Genomic DNA, 25,038 nt, shown 5'->3' on the forward strand with positions numbered 1-25,038 from the left:
GCATTCCCACCTGGCCCTGTGTGGATGGACTCAGGAGAGAGGAGGCAGCGCTGATGAACAACACAAGTGCAGGGGCATGGCTGAGGAAAATGTTAAGAGGAGGTCTAACAAAGAGACCGGGATTCATAGCTCATACTGTATCTAGATTTTGCATTAATAATACTGCTGCTGAAGTGGAACAAATCTGTACTCACAAGTAAATCTACAGAGCAACAATTAGTATAGCTACAATTATTAAAGCCACAAACATAAAACTCTGCTATTATTATACTTATAACCGACCACTAGCCATTGCATGTGTTGCTATCCCCACAGCGTATGGGGCTTATACCTCAAAAAACTGCTACTGTATTAGTATTTATATCACTTTTTCAAACCTTTTATAGTACCTTTGTTATTAATTATATTTCTATTAATACTGCTACTACCACTCCGATTAATAGTGTAAAAGTATAACGTAAATAGTTAGAAGAAAAGTACAAGTATATACAGTATAATGCATTTATATAAATGAAAAGGTACCTTTTCACTACAAGCACCTTCTAGTTAATATAGTGCATTGTTACAAACAAACATTTTGTCATGTGGTCTGAAGTCTTTGTTTAACATCTTGAACGCAATGAAACACAATGAATTTGGTAGAACTGTTAAAATCCATGGTAGAACTGTTTTTGCAAACAGCAGGCTGGGATCAGTACCCCGCCTGTAGGCATACTACAGTGAGAGAAGAATCACATTTCAGTGCCTTGTATGCAGGTAATTGAAAATTCTTATTGCCTCAAGAAGAGTCAGTGTTTCTTGTATAAGCCTCTAAGACACTGCACCAGTGGCAGAAAAGGACACCAAGGTTATTGTAATGTGTGACCTGTAGAGGATAGATTTCTACTGTTGAGTTAGTTCAGTATTAGCACTAACTGGCCTTGGTAAATTCAAACTCTTAAAATGTCTTCAATCTCAATAGTGCATTTTAACTGCATCCAATTTATTTTACTTACTGTACAATGACTAATACTAACTTTCACAGTCTTTCCTGAATATTTATACCGAATTACTTTTACACTCTCTAAGCAAGTAACAGTGATTAACTTGGCATATTTTTGAGTACAATTGGTCTTCTTAATGTAGCACTTTGAATTTATCCAGACTTGGGACTGATAAGAGTACACTGGATTGTGAGCTTGCAAATGGTCAGATGTCAATCAACATCTGATTGATAAGCCTGTAGTTTGAAACAGTTTGAACTGTTACTGCTGTATCAATGGCATTGACAAATTGCTGTACAATACTATAGAGAAATTAACTTTGCCCATTGTGGTGTAGCCTGTTTTGTTCCAGGTCTTGTGTGAAAATGAAAAAAAGGTGTTTAATACCAGTCCCTTCTGGCAGAAATATATTGGGTTCATCAGTGTGTGGTGTTTTCTTCAGGACTTCATTCTGCCACTCCATTTTTCATCTTGTTTATTTTGCATACACATAATGAACTTCCATAACATCGTGATGGTTTGAAATCTAATGCAATATATTCTGCCTCAAGCTCCAACTAGAAACATGTATACTGTGTTACAACAGACTTAAAGTTTTTACTGTTAAAGTTTTTTTCCTGGCATTGTTTTTTTTTAGTAGACATCGATAACATACTTTGACTGTAATTACTTTGCCGTACTGTTTGTGCTTACTGCATGTTTGAGGTGTACTTTAGCCCAAGGTCGTGTTAGTGAACATATACGGGCTTCTCCTGTGGAACTTATTTATGCTGAGTTGAGTGGGATTCGTTATGGAACAACACATGTTTCAGTTTTGAATTAGTCAAGTTAGTACTTTGCCTACAGCATTTGTTTGCACTGTTGTCCCTAATGCTTATTCCTTCTCTCATTCTTCCAATTAGTTTTTCCAACATGTTTCTCTGTTGCTGGGGGGAGATTGCAAACCTCTATTACAAACTTGGATCGGCTGTGGGGACCTAGCTTCCAGGCTAATGAGTGAATGGCGGGTTGAATTAGCCTCTATGGGTTAGCTAAATTGCATTCAAGCTATTTATTTCCTAGTTATACAGCATCTGTGTTATCTGACATTTTCTTCAGCCCAATCACATATGGCATACAAAATCTGTGAAATTTGACTGTGCGTCTGAAGAGAAAAAACATATTACCCAGCATTAATCATACAACATTTATATAGATACAAGTGTGGCCAGTTATTAAACCTGATGCTCTTCTTATGGTAATGACTGTAAGTGAGTAATCCTTTTAAAACTGTAAGGGAGTAGTCCTTTGAAATGTAGTCCTTTTAAAAAACAATTTATACTGTTTCTATTTTAGTGTGAATGTGTAAATGCTTTTTTCCTGATGTGTGCTGCATTTTCACTTTGACCCAGGTCACCCTTGAAAAAAAAGATTTCAATTTCAATGCTTCACCTGCTTAAATAAAAAAAAAAAAAGGTCAATAAATAAATACATAAATAGTCATTATCTGAAGTAAAGTGCCTTGCCCAAGACCACAAGAACAACTGTATCAGAAGACCAAATGAACCTAATTGGACTATCCATTGTATAGGGTTAAAGGGTTAGGATTAAAACTATAGGTAATGTAAGATATACATGACAGAGACATTTTGCTTTGGCACAAGAAAGTGAGACATATGAATGCGGGCTACAATATGGGACTGGGGGCGGGACAGGAGCTCTGACAGACTGCAGAAATACGTCTGTGCTATTGCATTAGGTATAGCGCATGAGTAATCAAATGAAAGTACAGTCCTACCAGTCATAATCAGTGATAGAGGGGAGAGGTACTAGAGAAGGATGTGAATGGTCAAAGCAATCACCTGGAAAAAATGTCCAGTTTGCCTGGGTTGAGTGTTTTTATGTAGTTATGTAAGAGGAAAAAAATGGTAAAGGATGTGCTATACTGTTTATATTACCAAACATATCAAGTATAAGGAATTAAAATACTAATATAGACAAAACCAAACAGTTATAGATTATACATATTTATAAATGAAATTATCAGTTGAACATGAAATTTGGTGTGGAGCATCTGCTACCTGCTTGTTGCCATAGAAATGTTAATGCTTTGCCTGAAATTTTACACAGCAGGGCATTAAACGTATAGATGAATAGATATGTTTTATGGAGACAAGCAGGTGATGTCACCAAGCCAAGTTAAAGGTCAGATCTGTGTAGAAAAGGTTTTGTAATTTTGTTTCTGAACCAACAGCAATAGTTTTTAGCCTTATAGTGGCCACTCCAGTAATAACCACTTTTATGATGGACTAGAGCTCTACCCTTAATGGACTAAACGCATAACGTGCCAAGGTACGACCACACTGTTTGCCGTACAGATGTCATGGTATTGCTTGTTGATTACGGTCATTAAAAATATATGGCAGCGTCATTCACTGTGCCTGCTTGAGTTTGCCAGCAGTGCTCTGAAGGCCTGACTGCACCAGAGCAAAGATGACAGGCTCCTCGTCTATTATTCATCAGCAGAAGGACAAACATATGCTGCCATTTTGCTTACCTTTTGTAAACCCCAGTGCTGTGCCTTATCACGCCTACATCCAGCCCTGAGGCACATGTAGCTTTAGTATTGGTTTGAGATCAGATACCACTTATGCTATTGCTATTCTGAGCAGTGCTGTCATGGTATTTTATTCATAACACTATTCACAGTATAATATGATCTAGGGATAGTATGTGTGCTTAGCTGATTTACGGCAAACTGTAAAAATATTTGATGGTTATCAAAGCATCACATGGATTTCATATGTCCATGGAAAATGAGCTCTGTATATAAGACAGTTGTTGATATACCGTGATGCATTTCAAGTTGTGTCATAACACTGGATTTGAATACATATGAAGGATATAAAACAATAGTGACACCACATGTGAAATCACTAAATGCTGTTTTAAACCATAAGAGATTTTCCCCTTTGCTGTGGGCACAGCAAACAAACCATGCTGTGATTACATAATTTATGCGCCAGATGCCATGTTGTGGACAGTGGGTGTGAAGGGTCTTATACCGTGGAATGCAGGACAATAATATGGTTTGAATGCCAGTACCAATGCCAGTATAAGGGCAATGATTCAAAATGAACAAAATAATTATTCTCACAGTTTGTAAAACTCAGGTAAAAGGTCTTTAAGCTTTAACTCACAAAACAAGGGGACTGTGTGTAATATTTCCTATAGATTACAAGTACACAACAGCTTGGTCTACTCCAGGACCTTAATCAATCTGTTGTGTGCACTTACAATATGAAAAGTAAAAGAGCGAAAGGGTTGTAGTTGATCATAACATAGCATTGTGAACAAGCTTTGCATGGGGCCTTTTGAGTTGCTCCTTTTTGAAGACTGTGGACTGTGAAATAGATGGCATAAAGTTTGATTAAGTCTAAGGCATTGGTCAGATCAGACATTCTGTTCAGTTCATGGCCAGTGCCTCCACCAGTGGTCTCCTTGTGAAGCACCATTTGTTTATTCATGGTACAGCAGGAGAATGGAGTGCTGTGGAGCGACAGAGATAGAGGCTGTCGAGGGATTATGACATTTTTCTTCGGGGCATTATTGTGGTGATCCTATCTGCACATGCCCTTGTTCTGACAGGGAGAGGACTTTGGCCCCACAGTCCTATGATAAAGAACCAGGTTCAGAGCTTAAAGTGAACTTCAGAGTGATGGAGCGAGTCAGCCATATTGAATCTAGCATTGGCAACTGTTGTTAATGTTAATAAACTTGAGTTGTTCAGATTACAGCAGATTTCTTTGTCTAGTGGGATGCACAAATGTTTAGGTTTGCATATATATGATGGAACTGGGGCTGGTACAGGCAATTCACTCAAAGCATTTTACATTAAGGAACGACCCACAAATTGCATTGTTTTGTCTAAAAGAAGTGTGTCTTGTGATCACTGTGGTTTTGAAAATTGTATCAAGTGTCAAGTATTTTGCTCATAATCAAAATCAAGCTTGACATTTTTTTTTTTTTTTTTTTTTTTTTTAGAATGGCTATTATAGACATTGTGACTGGCCAGGTGTGCTCCTCATTCTTTTCTACAGACAATATTACCAGCAGCAGCATAACAAGTCTTCTTATTCTTGTCACAAAACACTCCATTGTCCAAAGCAGTCCCAGGAACATGACAGTGATTTTAATTTCCTCTGCTTCTGTACACCAATCACTGCCCAATTGAGCACCTTGTAGAGTGGGGTTTTCTCACTTTGAGCAGGGAGACAAATACCTGCAGGAAATGTGTGTACTGAGTCAGAATGAGCTAAAGAATGGCTTCCTCTTTCGTGTTCAGTCCATGCATCAGTGAATGTGCCGTCCACAGGCAAAACTCACCACACAGTTAGGTGTACGTTCTCCTGTTCTGCATTTAATCTGGTGTCTTTCTGCGCTTCTTTTATGTAGCAGTAAAGGATCCAACATGGATTTTTAGTGCACATTTTCATCACATCAAGACCCTTAAAATAAACAAGTGGAAGATAACAAATTCTCCCATAAAAAAACAATACTTTATTGTATCTTGATAAAAACTTTTTTATGTAAATGTAAAAATGGATTAACATCAAATGAACATGAATTGTATTAAGTTATATTCACACTGTTAGCCCTCCAGGCATCATGAACAGAGATACCTGCTGAGTACTTAAATCCACTGCCTCCGAGTGTGTAAAGAGCATCTCTTTATATTTTGGAATAAATCAAGGTTAAGATGGTGGCATAATAATGTTGCCCATTGTTCATATGCAGTGCATTACATTACTTCCACAAGACCCAGAGGACAAAATATTCATCATAGTCCTGCATAAATTAGGCAACAAGTTTACCATGATTTATTGACTTAATATCTGGACGTGATTACAGCAAAGGAGCAGATTGGTGTCATGGTTGGCTGCCTTTGGATTAGAGGCACAATGAACGCCACTGCACTGTAGAGCCCTGTGTTGGTATGCTAATGCTCCAGCAGTGAGCAGTCCCTCAGGGTAAAACCATCTCTTATTCTACATCGGCTTGTGCCATTGGCGTCCTCGCGTCTCTACAGATAAAGAGGCTCCGCTGTCTATGACTACACCTTCTCCTCGCTGGATTGCATTGTTTTCTCTTTTAGTCTGGGTTTTTGCTGCTTCTAGTTTCTATGTCGAGTCTTGTGTCAAACAAAAGGTTACATGGTTATCTCATTATGGAAACATACAAACATTGCTTCCTTTCTGAGCGCTCCATTTCTTTTGTGGTGACACCTGGTTGGGCATTTGTACTCAGTCACAAGAGTAATCTCACGGGAAACAGCACAGCATTGCCTCTAGTGGCTCCAGGAGTCATTCGAATGCCGGTCTTTCTTAGTTGTTCTGGATATAATGGTCTCATTGTGCTAAACTGTGAGGCGACCTGCCAGAGACGATCCACGCGGCTACAGAGGCAAGATGACAGATAGCTTCTACATAATTCATTGCCAGAAGGACCAACATATGCCGCTATATTTTACCTTTAGCGCTCGCGTCTGTTAGGGGTTTTTACATTCTTTGTGGGTTTCAGGTGGATTATGTTGTAGGGCTATGAATGCAGCATTAGCACAAGCCAAATACTTTGATTTACGTGAACTTGTCCTACATTTACTAAGCCCATATTACAGTTTGCCTTTATTTTGTTTGGCTGTTTTTAATGGATTATATAATTTAAGAATGTTAGAATACAACCATATTAATCACCCTAAATCAATTCAAAGACCATGGAGAGAGATGCAGGAACAAGAGCATCCAGAGACAAACTTATACGAAATAACTTTTACGAAATAACGCTCAAAGAAGAAGTTTTTCTGTGAGTTTTTCAAAATATCTACTCTTTCTGTCAGTGCAAAGAGTGGATTGATGGTCAGGAAGTAACAGCCGGAAAATAGAAAAGTAGGTAGTTGGAATCAATGACTTTGTATGAATGCTTTGGCAGTTGTTCTCAAACGCTTATTTTCGCTCCATTGTAAGCCGTAACGACCAGGACGGCTTATGCTTTGGTATGCAAAAATAAACGCTGATTGGTTTAGTTCGCCGTCTTCACAAAGCGGATAAAAATGCACAAAGGATGTCAGGATGATTCTGCACAAGGCTTTCAAATCCAACGTTTTCTGTCATTATTAATATACACACGTTGTACTGTATGTAACAAGTCTCAGTCCCAGGTCTTCTCAGGATCCAGTGGGCCGTATCTCTGCGCACACAATGGAAGATCACATTATTTTCAAGACTGTGCACACAGTGATATCATCAGGAATGTTTAATTGGAAATATTCATGCCCTCAGTATTTAAAATAATCCCCAGTTCATTATCATAAGCTTTGTGTAGTTCTCCCATCGCTCTGTAGTCGAGATAAGATTTTATGATCTCGTAGCTGATCCCTCATGCTGTGTCATTAGTCAGAGGTGGCTTAATCAATTTAAAGGTCAAAGTCTAGACACACGTTGTCATTCCACTGTCTTCACATATGTCAATTATATATTCGACTGATAGATTAAGCTGTAGATTTAATATTAACTTGATGATGCTGATTTGGTAACATTTAAAAAAAAAAATATGTTAAGGGTATATATTGTCTAAAAATGGCAATATAATGAATTATGGCTGGGCGATATGGCAAAAAATAAATAAAATAAGAAATTTACTAGCACAGTTTATTCCCTTACAGTCTGAACTCTGATCCAAACAACATGCTTTTTACTGAAAGCAAGTATTACAGAGGAAGGCGCCAGAACCAGGGCACAGGTCAGCCAGTTTAACTCAGCGTTACCTTAGGAAGATACTCAGCCTTAGAATTTGTTGTGAATTTTTGCACTGACAGCTTAAAGTTTAAAATAGAAAACTTACAAAACAGAATAGTTACTATAGTCCCAGAAGAAATGTTTCAGAGGATTAAGAACTTCATAGCTTCAGGTCAGCTGGAACAACACAAGGAAACCAAAGAATGTCACATAAAGACGTTTATGCAACTCCAAACACAACCTAACCCAAGGATCAGAGAGACAGGAGTGAAGGGGATGAACTCAGCCAACCTGTGAACAGGTAACACTGGATGAAAAACCTGTTCAACCTTGAGGTCACCCAGACAGAGAAAGAGGTACTTTCCAAAGGCCTGAACTTCTCTTTAGCATTTAACCAGATCCTCGCAGTGAACTACATTACAGCTGCAGAAACTGCCATTAGAAACAACAAGCTTACAGAGACAAAAGCTGGAGACCTTAGACTGAAAGCTGCACAGCTGCACTGAGCAACACCACAACTCCTCCCTCCAACATAACATCAGTGGAAAGGAAGGCTCTCACTGCTCTAGAAAAGGACCACAGTATCAACATTTTGCCAGCTGACAAAAGGAGATGCACTGTGATCCTGAGCTCAGCTGAGCTAAGGTGAACAGCCTGCTCAGTGACACCACAACCTACAAATTATTGAAACAAGACTCTAACAGTGGGTATAAGAAGATCATAGACTGGTTACAGAAGCTCGAGAAGGAAGTTATTGATTGACAGCTGCATTACAGATCCTATCCTGGTGACTCCATTTCTTGCACCTACGGCCTCTCAAAAATGTACAAACAGCGAGTACCTCTCAGACCCATTGTAAGTAGCACAGACTCCATCATGTAAAATGTGGCCAAACAACTGAAAACCAGCTTGGTTCCTCTGATTGGCAACATGGAGAACCATATTGAGAACACAGCAGAATTTGTCAGCAAAGTCAAGCATCTCCAATTTGATTCAGATGAGACAATGATTTCCTTAGATGTGACCTCTCTTTTCACTTGTATCCCTTCATCAGTTGTAGTAGAGACAGCAGGATACTAAACCAAAAGAGAGAACTAAACTGTCACCTGACCAAATCTGCTAACTGCTGGAAAGTTGACTAAAATTCAAGAGCCCCCTTTAGTGCACAAATTAATGCTGTAGATCCAAACATCAAGTTCACACGGGAAGAGGCCAAGGAGAACAAATTGGCCTTCTTGTGCAGTAACAATAGGAGAGGGCCAGTGACTCCAGGTAGAAGTGTTCAGAAAGCCCACACACACTGACCAATAGCTGCTTTTTGATTCACACCATCCACTGCAGCACACACTCTGAGTTATCCGTACACTACAGCACAGGGCTCAAGTGGTTCCTACAAACACAGAGGGAAAAGTGAAAGAGGAACAACATGTGGAGAAAGCCCTCTTTGCTTGTGGCTGTCCAAAATAGATCTAAGAGAGCCAAAAAACAGGGCAACAGAGAATCAGAACCTAGAAGAAAAGGTGTAACCATTACTTACAAAGCTGGTGTGTCTGAAAAGCTTCAGAGTATTTTCAGACAACATGAAATTCTGGTCTATTTCAAACCTACAAACAACTAAGAGAGAAACTGGTTCATCCAAAACCCAAAGCCATAAACACAGCAATGTGGTCTCCTTCGTCCAGTGTAGTGAAGATTGCAGTGAGTGTGACATTGGAGAAACTAAACAGCCAAGAGAACCAACACCATTGCGAGAGCTTCTCGGCACCTCAGTCTGCTGAACATCTCCATCTCAAAGCCACTCCTTTGAAGATAGTGAGGTACAGATCTTAGCCAAAGAAAAGAAATAGTTTGAGAGGAGGTGTGTTAGTTTAATTGTAGTTAGCTCCTCCCTTCAGAGAGATATAAGACAGTGTCCACCTGTAATCTGACCAGAACTGAAGAAGCGGCTTGGAGGAGCAGCAAAATGTCTTCACTCCAAACACTTTATGTCTAGTTGACTTGATTTTTTCTTTTAAAATGACCTTAGCTGATCATGACAATTAGACATGACTGAAAATTGGCTAAACTGCTATAATAAATGTCTTTTTTTTATAGCACAGTGAAATGCTGCTAATCACTTTTTTCAACAGATAAACTTGTTGCTGCCACCCAATAATAAAATGGAACCAGAGAATGGCTGTAATTTTCATTGCCCCATATGGTGTGATTAGCTGCATTCAGTTTAAATTTCCATTATTCACAACACATGTTACGTCACAATGCGGTAGCCTATCATAATTAACAGCTTTGAAGGATTATTGTGAGACTTTCTGAAGCAAAACATATTATTTAAATGTACTCTTGACTCCAGAATTTAATACGTTTTATTGTGTCACTTTGTCGAACAATAAAGCATTCATATCGGACCTCTTTTTGTTTCTTTCTCTTGCAGTGCTGTTTGGACAGTTTGTATTTTTCCAGACCTTGACAACTGATGTTGTGGAGATCTACGATGGCTCCTCCACAGGCTCTGCCCTTCTGTCCTCTATCTATGGATCTCACTCAGGTAAAAGCTTTACTCCGTAACCTTCAACTTTAATACTAAAGGGAGTGGGTATTTTTAGACTAGGGTAAGGAGACCAAACTTTAAGGATACTAATCTCTTTCCTGTTCAAGCAAATACTCTTTTATGCATATATATTCAAGCTCAAAATTAACTCATTTCAATAAGTAATGTGCAGCTATTGAGATTGTAGTAAATGTATACAAAGAAAAGCTGCTTTTAATGCAACACAATACACCTCCTATTCAGTAGTCTCGTTGGTGTCAGAATACCTCAACCTGCATTAACATTTTTCCCTTTTTTGTCATCGACAGGCGAGACGTTGCCTCTAAGTTCAGGAAATAAAATAACACTAAAATTTTCTGCAAATGGAAGTGAAACTGCAAAGGGATTTCATTTTGTCTATCAAGGTAAGTTTGGGGAAATACTACCACGATATAAATGTATTGTCTTGGCTTTTCACACTGAAAGTAAAAAAAAAAAGAAAAGAAAAATAGTTAGTTCATTATATAATGAAGATAATATTCAGGTTGAGGTAGGGGTGGTAATACAGAAGTAATATCTCAATATTTTTGGTTGGTAAGAATTATGAATAATCCAATCTGATGATATTTTTTAAATTAGAATTACGAATTACCAAAATGTCTTGGCTGAGGTTCAAATATCAGATAAAAATGGAATGGATTGTGTAATGAAACGCACACAGAAATATCACTGTTTCTGTTCTTCTTATTTTATCAGATCTTCCACGATTTGTCCGGGAAGCTAATCATCTACCTTGCCACTAAGATGTACAAAATATGTATAAAATAATTGTGTACACAGAACAGGCAATGGCACTGCCTTTGGAAAAATAATAACTAATGCCATGTCGTATGAAAGTCTATGGAACAGTGCAGGATAGTCTTTAGAGTTGTGTTATTTTTATCATTTGACTTCAGTGGCGATGGTCAGGGCATAGATCTGTTTTGGCCAAGCAGTTGGAACACTATTAAATGAAGCAGTTTCCTTTTCTCATAGTAGTCTTTGTACCTCTGCTCTTTATCTCTCCTCACACACTCTTCTTTCCTTCTCGCCCTGCAGCCGTCCCCAGGACCAGTTCCACACAATGCAGCTCGGTGCCTGAACCGCGGTTTGGGAAGCGGATCGGCAACGACTTTGGCACTGGCATGGCGGTGCTCTTTGAGTGTAATCCAGGCTACACGCTGCATGGAGCCACTGCCATCAGGTGTGAGGCCGTGCCCAACGCTCTGGCCCAGTGGAATGGCACAGTGCCCACATGTGTCGGTGAGCCTCCTCCAACCACACCACTCTAACACACACGCACTAACAAGAAGGAGCAGGTGCATCCAACGGTTGTTTATTCTTCCTCTTTCAGAAGCTTCACTAATGTCTGTCTTTTGTGTTTTTTTTCTTTGCATGTAGATTTATGCATCTCACTTCAGATTCCCCCTTGAATGAGTAATACAGAAAACAATCTTAGAGTGATGAAGCAGGTGCACATTGTAGTAGCATAGAAGCGTGTTTACTGTTTGTAGGTACTTAGCATAATGTGTTGCTTAAAATTAACCAGAAAGATTACTGTGATTGCATAGCTTTTCTCATGCTAGTCTCATAGTGCCACCATAAACTATGAAGAATGCTTTAGCAAGAGAATTTAGCATCAAACCAATAGCAGTTCGATGTAAAATGACTGCAAGATAAGCTACAGTGGATATGCTTTGTTAGGTCAGGTAAGTCTTTGTCCTCTGCATTTGACTGGTCCTTCAATGCCGCTAAAGCAACCAGTCTCTTGATCAGCTTGGTCAGGACTATCTTAGTGGGAGGATTTTACATATTGCAACCCGGGAAAGAAAAAATAGATGAAAAAGTCATGATTGTAATAATTATATTTGTAGAATGTTATGACAAAGACGCAATTTTAAGTAATTCAGATTGTACCAAATGACTTTTCATAAATCATAAAAGGTCTACAGTGTATGATCTAAAGACTAAAATAATCCTACTTTTTGCAAACCATTACATACTCCATCTGCCAGCTATATTTTGACATGTTTTTCATCTGCTCTACTTCCTGAGATACAGTTGTTTTCCTACAAAGTCACTCTGGACCACCTCTGTTTATGTTTTGGCACGGCAAACCACTACACATCCCGCCTTGTATAAAAAAGCCCCTGAATCATTTATATATGTGCCATCTGCTCACAGAATCATCTCATCATTTTACATGTTTTTTGGCAACCATATGTACATTGAACAGGCATGAATATTTATGAAAAATCCACACTTTACATTTTAATGCATGGCTGCGTTTACATGGTGCAGTAATTCCAAGGGGTGAACAAGTGCCACACAGACTCACATATAGCATGAGTAGATCAAGAGGTGGAAGTAGGAAACATCTATATAGAGCCACAAAATCATATTTAATCATAAGCAAGCGATTGTCCTCAAATGAGATATTATTATGCAAATGCGACTTTTATGAGCTTTTAATCATGTTAAAATGTTTTTTCTCTCATCATTGGCTTACTCAGAGTTGCCTTCTTATTGATTCATGCATGTTTGACTAATGAGTTTTTTTTGTTGTTTTTTTTCTAATTGAAATAAATTAATTAATAATAAATAAATAAATACACAACAATACACTGCTTACTATGATAAAATGTCACCTTGAGGGGTGGGGCCTCTTTGTTTTTTAGTGTGAACCCATTTCTATTATATAAGACATTTTAGATCAATGTTGCAGTTTACAGTGACCAAAATGTAAAATTGTAAAATCATCTACACATATACTTAGTAAGTACCAGAAAAAAAACAAAAAAAAACATAAGTCACTTGATGTGGTAAAAAGTAAGGATTTTAATTCAATTAGACAAGATTACTCTGAAGTTATTTTGAAAACTACAACCCCTACGTTCCTATTCCTGTTCCTATTTGGAAATGTTCTATATAAATGCTCAATAGAAACCCAGAACAATAGTGATCCATGAAAGTATATGCTATTTATTTGTATGCATGACTAGGTTGCCTACACGCTCATTCAAAGGTCACAAACTTAGTGTCACATCGACTCCCACCTGTCTGACTTCAGAAGATAAAGGAGTACAGGAGCTGTAAGAAAAGATCTATGGAAAGCCAGGACCCATGCCAAACAACAAATTCAAGGTTCATGTGAGTTTACTGCCAAGTGTTGAGGGAATAGAAGTGGCACGCGCACTCCCATTTTAAACACAGTGATTCTTATCTGGAGATTCAATCTGGCTGCAGCATCTCTCTCTCCCAGAGGCTGTGTGCTGTGCTCCAGAATAATGGATATCTATAGTTTTATGGCACTTTCCACAAAAACACTATGCTCAATTACCCAAGTCTTGTTTACAGGGGTTAGCGCCATTACACACTGCTTACATCTGAAATACCTGCACATAGTTGTTTTGTATGATTGGCAAAGACAAATGAATTAAAGCTTTAGTACTGAACATCGTATTGTGATTTAATTAGTGTAGGCTGAATGCTTGCATAATGTTTAGAATAACTGTGCAGTGCTTTCTGTACAAATAGTTTGCCTGAACGGATGCTTGCATAATTTACTTCTTGACTGGATATGAATTGGAGTGTGCTTTGTTTATCTTCTGCAACATGAAGTAACGTTATTCCTTGTGTAATTGCTGAAGTAATTTTAAATTGTCTGAAATAATCCTCTAAATAGGTAGGCTTACAACGCAGCAGTGGTTAAACTATTCTAATCAAAGTACTGCTGCATACAATGTTAGCGGATTTTTTCACCGTGAGGTTTAGTTACATAAAACATACATTTAACACCCGCAACTACACTTATGAATATTTATCTTGCACTTTCTACTGTCCTCAAAGTCTTTGTCCATAGTTATTGGTCCTGGGACTATTAGACATATTTTTGCACAAAGGGCATACAGACAACAAGGTATTGCTTAATGACCTGTGTGTATTTAGTAATGAGGCAAATTATTGTTCTGTTTAACTTTGAATTTTATAGGACAAAAGTTATGTACTACCGCTACAAATTGCCTGCTACCATTTGTTCTTATTCCTGATTACTTTTTTATTACCATATAAATACCTACTGAAAAAGATAAGGCAGCGTTTATTAAATGACAAAAGATCTAGTAGTTGTGTGGGCTTGTTTTTTTATGTGAAAGATAGTTCGCTTGTTGTTATTCAGTTTCCTCGGAGGGTCTTCGTGGACAGGCATTTGTTCAGTGTAATATGGCTATTCTGGATGATGCATGTGTGGTGTGAGATACAGTAGATTCTCACTGAGAAAACCCACACTGTTGGCACTCACATTTTCCGAGGTGACAACAAGTAAACAGTGTCGCGCTGCGCTTGTTTTGAAACAGAGGATTTGTGTTTGGATATAGTCTTCCTTCGCCCAATTAAAGAGTGTTTGTGTGTGGGAGTGCAGTGAGGTCATGTCCACCATCTTCTCTGACCACCAGAGCTGATCCCGGGTCAGGTGCCTTGTGGGGGCGGCTCCTTATGGGTCAACTATACATACGCTATTTATTTTGTCACTATAAAGAACACAAATAGAAAGGTTGTGTATTATAAAAGACCTTTAAAACTTCCTAGCCTATACACTTCCTCAGTTTCAACTCACTCAAACAATCTCTGCAAACTCTTTTACTGTTTGTTTACCTGTTTTTTGTCTTATTTATTTTACCTATATTATATATTTGCAATTCCATTCCTGTGTCTTGTCTACAACGTATTCAGCATAAGCAGTCCTTCTGATGTACTCATTCCCGAAGCTATCCATCCTCATCCCTCCCACAGGAAATCTTAATATCTCAAGCTCTGCTACCTCCAGCTCTGCCTCCCCATTTTTCCCCATCACTGCATCTAAGTCAGTATTATCTCCTAAATCTGTTATTGTTTGGCAGCATGGTGGCTAAGAGGCTAGCACTTACACCTCACAGCAGGAGGTTTCTGGATTTGATTTCCAGATCGCCCAGGCCTTTCTTGCTCAAGGTTTCCTCGTTTCCTCATTTCAGTATTCCCATCAACCCAAAACATGCACAATAGGTAAAATCCTCCAGTTAGATAGTTCTGACCAAGCCTAGCTCAAGATCTGGAAATGTATCCCTGAGCGCGGCATTGTGGCCCTCACTGCTTCTGACAGGTTGCCGCAGTAGCATTGAAGGATGGGTCAAATGCAGAGGACAAATTCTCCTGCAGGAACAATAAAGTGTACCTTACCCTTTTCATGTACTCACACACTACAGCTTTTTCTTATTTGTTGAACATATTTTTTAATACTAGTTAGGTCGTTTGTCTTTTATGATACCCAAGTTATTAAAACATAATTAAAAGTTGTTTTGAACCTCCAGCTTATAATATGGTCCAAAAGTAGATCTAATAAAGTGTCTAGTTCCTCTCTTCTCTGCCCACGGTGCTCTGACATATGAGCTTGCTGCAGATTGAGATAGGTGAGAGGCATTCATGCTTTTATGAGTGTCATGATTTCTAATCTTACTCTTCCAATTACATTAACTGATAGCTCAGGGCACTCAAAGGCCCCGTTAAATTATAACAAAATGGTGCATCACTTTTTTGCCTGTTGCCAAGATGGTGGTATCTTTTTCATGTGAATTAAAGAGTGTGAGGGAGTAGCTGTATAAGTTATATAAATAATAATAATACAAGTTGCTGATGTATCTTATTAATTTTAAGTCCTGGTTTAATTTTTATAGTTCCATGTGGTGGTGTTCTGACTGGTCGCAGAGGTACCATCCTCTCTCCAGGATATCCAGAGCCCTACGCAAACTATCTCAACTGTGCCTGGAAAATCACAGTCCCGGAAGGAGCTGGTATTCAAGTAAGTGAAATGTCTACTGCAGTTTTCTGTTGATGACTTTATAGTACATTGTAATTCTTATGATCCTTAAGTGCCTCTATTTACCAAAGTGTTCTCTGTATTCTACCCTTAAAGATTCAAGTTGTGACCTTTGCTACTGAGCACAACTGGGACTCTTTGGACTTTTTCGATGGGGTCGATGGCAATGCTCCAAGGCTCGGCAGCTACTCAGGTAAAAGTGAGACAAGGGAATCTTGCCTGACAGCCCCCGACTGAGTTTCAATCAAACGTCACAAGGTCCCAGCCACAGACAGATGTGGTGATGGAGCTGATGACATTTGGCGTGTCCTTTGAGAACAACATCTAAAATCAGTTAAGAGAAGTCAAGCAGGAGACAAACCTCTGCCTCCTATCTGCAGTATAAATCTTCATAATCTAGGCCCTGTTTCAGTCTGCAACTTTACAAGTGTCAGGGTGCCCCAGGGGTCCTGCTAATCAAATAGGCACTCTTGCTGCAGAGTTACCAGTGCAAACAGGCCATCCCATAACTTAAGGTGGCTACTCGCTGTAAAGAGGAGCCAGTTTAGCATAATGACTTCCATTTGGAACAATCAGTTTTATGAGGTGAGGTGTCACATTAACCAAGTGCTGAATATCTCACTTTGGAAAATGAGAAATGTGTGCAAGTCAAGCAGCAACATGCAGTGAGATTGTGACATTTAAAATAATTTATGTATTTTGCTGGTGCATATCCCAAAAACTATTAAACTTTTTTGGGTACAACCTGAACAGTGGCAATATTATTATAATTACAATATCACTAATCTCCATTTCAACTACACATGAAGCCTTTTTAGCTAACTCTGCTGTTTTGCACTATAGACACAAGTGTGGGATTACTTTTAGAAGTAACTTAGTAATTTACCTCCTTAGTCATTACTGTCCTGGAAAACTAACGCATGAAGTTATTACATTAGCATGAATTATTTATATCCCATATTGCAACTACTGACAATCTTTTTTGCATCGCTGAAGGCTCGTTTTAATAACTGAACTGGAGGAGGGGCAGCCACTGTGGTGTATGTCTGAAGGAAAGACTGATGTGTCTTTATTTAGTCTGTGTGAGACTTTGGGAGCGCGCACAGCACCTCTTCACATAGAGTCTGCCAAAACTCTTATGCTAAGTTGGAAAAGTTGAAAAATAACTAATACAAAATAACTTGAGAAAACAAAACTATTGTGTTAAGTTGTCGTATCCCAAACACTGTTGACAACATCACTGAATTATTAATAAAATAAAAACACTAAACCTTTATGCTCAGAAACATTTAAAACGCAAAGTCAGCTTGTTCTTTTCTTAAACATAAATATTCAGACCCTTGATATTCTCAATGGCCTCAGAAACCCAAACGGCTCTTTGACATTATGCATTATTCAGATCTCTCTTCTCCGAGTTTTGACTATGCCCTTTCAAGCTAATTTCCTGTGTATATTATTTATTAAAGGTACAACCATTCCCCAACTACTGAACAGCACCTCCAACAACCTGTACCTGACCTTCCAATCGGACATCAGCGTGTCTGCCGCGGGCTTCCACCTGGAGTACACAGGTATGAGGGGAGACGGCCTGTCAGCTCGTCTCTGTCACGCTGTCTCTGTGTGTGTGTCTCATGTTGGCTCGCATCTGCTGTTCTCCTCACACTAAAGCAGAGGGACAGCTGCTCAGGGTGCCATACTCATACATACCAATAAGTTCGCTGGAAAAGTATTGACAAATGTTCTGTGCTGTTTGATCTTGATCTGTATAAAACACACAGTGAATGATCGAATTATTATTGATGAAATATATTTTTTATGGATATATTCTATTGAAAAGATGCCATATTTTGATCTGAATGGTGCTATTGCAATAACAACAAGGGACTGTTGCCATGCCATGTTCTCTAAATCAGGAAGGAGTTCTTATCCTGAAACCCATGTTATTTATTTATTTATATATATATATATATATATATATATATATATATATATATATATATATATATATATATATATATATATATATATATATATATATATATATATATATATATATATATATATATATATATATATATATATATATATATGTATATATATATATATATATGTATATATATATGTATATATATGTATATATATATGTATATATATGTATATATATATGTATATATATATATATATGTATATGTATATATATATATATATGTATATATATATATATATATATGTATATATATGTATATATATATATATATATGTGTATATATATATATATATATATATATATATATATATATATATATATATATGTGTATATATATATAAAAATAAAAACTTTAATGCAAAGCAAAGCAGAGGAGACATGCGCCATGTTGTCTTGTACCCGTCTGCTGTCAGCTCCGTCAGTGTGAGTACGTCCCGTCAGGTTTGAACAAGCCTTTACAGCCGTAACCGTCGCAGTTGGAGCCCCATTTCCCAAACACCTCTGTCTTTTCTCTCCCAATGGCTCTATCAGTGCCTGAGTCTGGGCTTTTTCTTCTTTCTAAACCCTCCCCCCACCATCTCCGCCGACTGCTGAGAATCACTCCAGTACTGTCTCGCTGTGCGCTCTCGGTTTGGCTGTGTGAAGTGCGTGCCTAGATGTTCTTCACCTTGCAAATTTTCTGTTGACACTTTTATATACAATACATGCATTCACATCACTTGAAATGTATACTTCAACTACACGTCAGCAGTAATCTCTGGCACCTTGTATTTTACTCCTGCCAATGGCTTGCGTCGACTCTATACATCTATTGAAGGCTCTGCAGATACATTTGAGGACAATGTCGAGAGCAGGCTCCAGGGACAGTCACACAGCTTCCCATCTGTCTCCTTTAAGTGACTGCAGTCCTTTGAGACCAGTCTGGGATGTCTCTTCCACCAATGCAGATTATTACTAAATGTATTTCACTAACAATCCATATAGATCTTGGAGTGTGGTGCATACAACTTCATTATATAGTCTTGAAGCAATTCTCATTAAAAATGCATTCATGTTTATGTAATATGCCGTTGAAACCAGACGTTTACATACACTATATAAAAAGACACATATCCTTTTTTTTCTTACTGTCTGACATGAAATCAGACTAAACCTTTCATCTTTTAGGTCAATTAGTAGTTGGCTAATGCCAGAATTATGAGAGAAAGATTATTTTTTTCGACAATTTCTCATTACTTTCTTAAGTCAGAAATGTACATACAAAAAAGATTACCATTACCATTACCATTTGAACTGTTTGGTAAACCCAGATGTCTTTGGAAGCTTCTGATTTTATTGACAACATTTGAGTTAATTAAGTTAAAGACACACTGATGGATGTATTTGAAGGCACACCTGAAACACACTGCTTCTTTGTGTAATATCACGGGAACGTCAAAACAAATCAGCCAAGATATCAGGAAGAGAATTGTGGATTTGTCTGGATCATCCTTGGGTGCAATTTCCAGATGCCTGAAGGTGTCACGTTCATCTGTTCAAACAATTATACGCAAGTATAAACACCATGGGGATATCCAGCCATCATACCGCTCAAGGAAGGAGACGGGTTCTGTGAGATGAACGTGCTTTGGTCCGAAATGTGCATATCGGCCCAAGAACAAAAGACTTTGTAAAGATGCTGGCTGAAGCTGGTAAGAGAGTGTCATTATCCACAGTGAAAGAAGTACTGTACCAACATAGGCTGAAAGGATACTCTGCCAGGAAGAAGCCATTACTCCAAAAGAAACATACAAAAGCCAGATTACAGTTTGCAAATGCACATGGCGACAAAGATCTTAATTTGTCAGAAACATGTCCTGTGGTCTGACAAAACTAAAATTGAATTGTCTGTCCATAATGAGCATTTTTACGTTTTGGAGGAAAAAGGGGGAAACTTGCAAGCCTGAGAACACCATCCCAACTGTGAAATATGGGGGTGGTAGCATCATGTTGTGGGGTTGTTTCGCTGCAGGAGGGACCGCTGCTCTTCACAAAATAGATGGCATCATGAGGACAGAACATTATATGGAAATACTGAAGCAACATCTCCAGACATCAGCCAGGTTAAATCTTGGGCACACATGCGTCTTCCAAATGGACAGTGACTCAAAGCATACTGCCAAACTGGTTACAAAGCTTAAGGATAGCAAACTCAATGTTTTGGAGTGGCCATCACAAAGCTCTGATATCAATCCTCTTGAAAATTTCTGGGCAGACCTGAAAAGGCATGAGCAAGAAAGGCGGCCTACAAACTTACACCAGTTCTAACAGGAGGAATGGGCGAAAATTCTGTTCTGTTGTAAGAAGCTTGTGGAGGATTATTCAAAAAGTCTGACCCGGTCATACAGTTTAAAGGTAATGGTACCAAATACTAATGGTATGTACGTAAACGTCTGACTTTTAAGAAAGTAATGTCTAAAAAATCCCTCTCTCATTACTCTGGCATTTAGCAAATAGAAATAATTTTGGTAATCCTAATTGACATAAAACAGGAAAAGTTTACTGATTTAATGTCATACAGTGAGAAAAAAAAAAAAGCATATGTGTCTTTTTATGTAGTGTATGTAAACTTCTGGTTTCAACTATAACCTTAACCAGCACATTAATATTCATTATAATGACTGACTCTATACATGTATATTTATGTACTACAAATACACAATTGGGTTAGTTTTGATTGCAGCTCTTTCCCAGTTTCATGTTGCTAGTGTCCTCATTCGACTTGTAAATAGGCTACACACAAACAGTATACTGTACTTATGCAGATAGCTGCATGCCTCCCTGCACACAAGACATATGACACTTTTGCCGCAAAGTGAAAAACATATTTGTGCTCGATTTCCCTGTCCTTGTCATTTCTGTTCTGGATTATATATTTGAACTGAGACATGGAGTTTGTAGATGTAATTTTGTAGAAATGCCTTTTAGAACCAAGCCTTTGGGTCCTTCTGGAGAAACTGCTCTATATCTCATAACTTTCCCAGCAAATGAGTGGCCCCTAACCAGCCTATACTCATACGGTTTACTTCAGCTCACTCCAGAGGCCACAAACTCACCCATACAGATTTGTAGGTGCCAGTGTGGCTAAGATTTAATTGGCCTGAATGATGTAATAACTGTGTTGCTCTGTTGAAAATACCAACTTTGTTTGATAAGGACGGGCACGTTTCCAGAATTGCTGGCCCCTAGGAAGCTGTGGGTGTTCACCTTTTCACAACGGGATGAAAAGAGTTCTTGCCAAAATGTGTATCCTGAGTTATGCTGCTACCCCTCTGGATCTCAAAGGGAATCTCAGCCATCTGTTAGCCAGCAATCACACTTAACCCTCAGCAAGCATAAGTCTAAAATGAACTCAAATTATATTTATATAATCTTATTTCCAATCAGCAACAATAGTTTAACTTTTTTCTTTTAAACGTGATGTTTAAAAATAATATTAAATTACCATAGACTGTAACTGTAATATATTTGACGCCACACAACTTAATGTTAAATGTGCCGGCTTCCTTATGGTCACTATTTCATCCTACTCAAATATTATCTTAAATACTGAAATAACATTTAATAGTTTTCTGTGCACTGAAAAGCCACCTGATTTAATTATGTGTGTATTAAGCTGTAGCAGTGAAATTAATTCTTCACTGTTGTCATGAATTATGATTGCGTGGGCCTAAGCTTTGTATTTCTTTGTAATATTCAAATTATAATATTTAAATTAACTTGCATTGCTGGTGAATACACAAAATTATAAAGTTTGAAAAGTTTTAAAATCTAGTGAATACGCACTGTTCAAATAATGAATATTGCATAGTCTAATGTGACATAGAACTATGATAATCCATACATTTTGAACTTCCAATTCCAGTCCAGTTCCAGCTGAGGTGATGGAGTTATGCAATACATCTATATGGATTTACCCATGTCCTTGTACCCATTTAATATATGTTTTCCTTGTTTAATATGAATTACTGGCTGTTTGATATGTGACAGTATAAACAACATTCATAACACTAGTAAACTAACTAGTAAATGTACCTTGAAGTTCATTATATAGTAAGTCATGGATCACAATACCCTTAAGCCACTCCACATGGGCCTGTGCTTCTAAAATGTTCTGCTGTAAACACTTTGTTCCAACAGAGCTCACCGCTTCTGTCAAGTAACACTTGAGGGATGGTTTTGTAATTTCACACTGATTGCTTCAGATCACTGTCGGAAAGATTTGGAGATTAAAGCTACAAGTAGAAAAGGGCTTTGTGACTTGGCCCACTTTCTTAATTTTATGATGGAGACAGACAAAATTAAAAGGCTCTTAATATGCCATCTAATTATGGAATTACAGAAACAAATGAATGAAAGTGTAATTACCTGTACAATTATTTTCATTAAATTCAGATGTTACAAGATTCATATATTTTACAACAGGGAAATGAACACTTTGAGTGTGGGTAGAACATGAGATTAATGACTGTCTGCACTTGTGTGTTGTGACTCTTTCCTAAGCAATAGGTTTAGATTCATGCCCAGAGCCGCTACCTCCCAGTAACGGACAGAGGATTGGGGATCGCTACACTGTGGGTGACATGGTGTCCTTCCAGTGCAGTCAAGGCTACAGCATACAGGTAACACAATTACATATACATCATCGGAGTACTGTTAGAAGTTAGTGGTTAACTTTATTGTGTTTGCATAACTAGCAATGTTCTGTTTTTTTCTCAGTCGACTCTTCCCTAAAGTATTTTTGTGTACACTTCATTTAGAATATATGTTTTACTTCGACTCAAACATTTACTATTAAAGGTGCACTGTGTAACTGTTCTGGTAGATGGAAACATCACCTCTATGGAGAGGTTATTGCTTTGTTTGCAATGTTCCCCTGTATGACATTAAATGCATCTGTATCATTTATTTAATCAAGGTGGGAACGGCTGTTCTCCTTGGTAGTTTGCTTCTTATTTCCTTTTAATCAGAAAACATATAAGTGAGAAGTATTTACCTTGGCATGTTTGGACTGCTAACTGCGGGCCATCCTCAGAGCTGTCACCTGTCTTGGTAGCAATGTGTCATATATGAGCTGTTGTTACTTTGTGTAGGCGTGGTCATCCTGACGGACCTGACAGGTCTCTCAGACTGACTACACCTCCTGTCGACTGGTGGTCCTTGAGGAAGAGTGTCTCGTGTGTGAAAGGAGGAGCGCTCCGTCATCACGGCCGATGGTGTCTGCACCTTGCTCCCTGAGTTTTCCTCTTGATCCAGCATTTGAACTTGTTGGTTTCAGCTCCTGTGACTTGTGTCACATACCAGGCCATGATATGATTAGAATCAAACTCACTATAATACTTGAAGACAACCAAAAAAAAGTCAAATGTTCTCCATAGTGATAGATGAGTTTAATGCCATACTGTGGAATTCCTGGAAAGCAATAACATCTCCAAAGAAACTGGTAACATACAACAACAGCAAAAGTTACCTAGTGCACCTTTTAGAAAATATTACCACAGATCCCATTTTGTCCCATTTATGAGATTTGTTGCTGTCATCACATCACAAAATGAGCCATTACATGGCATTAAGTTTTATTATACCTTATAGTTTCCGCTCATAATATGTTGTTTACGATCTATTGTGAACTTAATATGTTTTCATGAGATTTCCAAATGATTGTGTTTATAATTTGCTTCCCATCATCACAACTATTGAGATATTATTATGATTGAGGCTCTTTAGAAACTGTGTCCTCAGCATCCCCCATGCAGCCACATTCTAATCTATGCAGAATTCAGCATCTTGATTTACAAGTCTAATGCTGTGAGTGTGTGTATGTGTGTGCGTTTATGTCAGTTGCAAATCAGCTTAAACGTATTTCTATCTTCTGTGACTTTATCTGTGGCTTTGGGAGCACCGTCCAAGGCCATAGGCGATGGATTTGTTAACAGTCGCCTCTATAATCTCATACAGATTCTATTTTATTTTTCAAGCATTCACTTCCTTTTACACTCTCAGGGCTGACTATAACAAACTTCTACATATCTTGAGGCTTAGAGTGAGAACATCAGATATATACTAGAGGCCATTGTAGACACTCACTGGATTAGACGGTGTCTTTGATTATGAAAATGTAATGCAGTACAGAAAAGTGAGCCGTATTAGACCTTGTTCTTAAGTATAGCATTGACAGAAATGTGTTAACAGTTGAAAATGAATGATGAATTAATTTGTTTTACCCTTAATTGTAGACTTCTGAAGATAAAGGTACAGTTTTCAGTATTGGTAGCAACCTTGATATGAATATTTCATGTGTAACTTTTTGGCAGGCATCTAACAACAGCAAACTCTGTATTTGTTTTGTTTTGTTCTCTGAGGCTGCGGTACAACCCTGACTAGTCAGATCACAGGTGGTGCTCTCTGGCTACCAGCGAGAGGCCCCTGTCTCACTCTAAATTCCATCAAATATTTAAACAGAGAACCTTAAGAAGAGGATTTTGTGAAATTCCACAATATGAAGCCTAACTAAGTCCACAGATCCATAAGGCTAACATTAAAGCTGCCTCTCGCACCTGTTGTTTTGATCTCCCCATGTCAGTGCTTTAAATGGCTGGAGTTTAGTGCCTTTGTTTTTTCTCACCAGGGGAATGCGTACATCACTTGTATGCCTGGCCCAGTGAGAAGGTGGAACTACCCGGTACCTCTCTGTTTAGGTAATGTATGGCTTTATTTACCATGCTATTTACAGTTCCAGTTTAGATCCATGGTTCTGAAACTATGTTTAACAATCCTAATTTTCAAGTAATTTAGTTGTAAATATGTAACTTTTCTGACTGAGAGTCTTGCTTGCGAGT

The 25,038-nt window shown here is 38.1% G+C and overlaps 1 protein-coding gene across 1 annotated transcript in view; it reads left to right on the forward strand.

Moving 5' to 3' along the window:
- The window catches only part of LOC117383696 (CUB and sushi domain-containing protein 3-like), a 185,091-nt gene that overhangs the window by 96,884 nt on the left and 63,169 nt on the right, over positions 1 to 25,038 (forward strand). The window contains 8 exon segments of the mRNA XM_055228152.1: positions 10,188 to 10,301; positions 10,613 to 10,708; positions 11,382 to 11,585; positions 16,031 to 16,155; positions 16,270 to 16,366; positions 17,640 to 17,744; positions 22,703 to 22,821; positions 24,828 to 24,897. Coding sequence (XP_055084127.1) covers positions 10,188 to 10,301; positions 10,613 to 10,708; positions 11,382 to 11,585; positions 16,031 to 16,155; positions 16,270 to 16,366; positions 17,640 to 17,744; positions 22,703 to 22,821; positions 24,828 to 24,897 — 930 coding nt within the window.

The sequence above is a fragment of the Periophthalmus magnuspinnatus genome, chromosome 16 (genome assembly GCF_009829125.3).
Source record: "Periophthalmus magnuspinnatus isolate fPerMag1 chromosome 16, fPerMag1.2.pri, whole genome shotgun sequence".
Taxonomy (NCBI): Eukaryota; Metazoa; Chordata; class Actinopteri; order Gobiiformes; family Gobiidae; genus Periophthalmus; species Periophthalmus magnuspinnatus.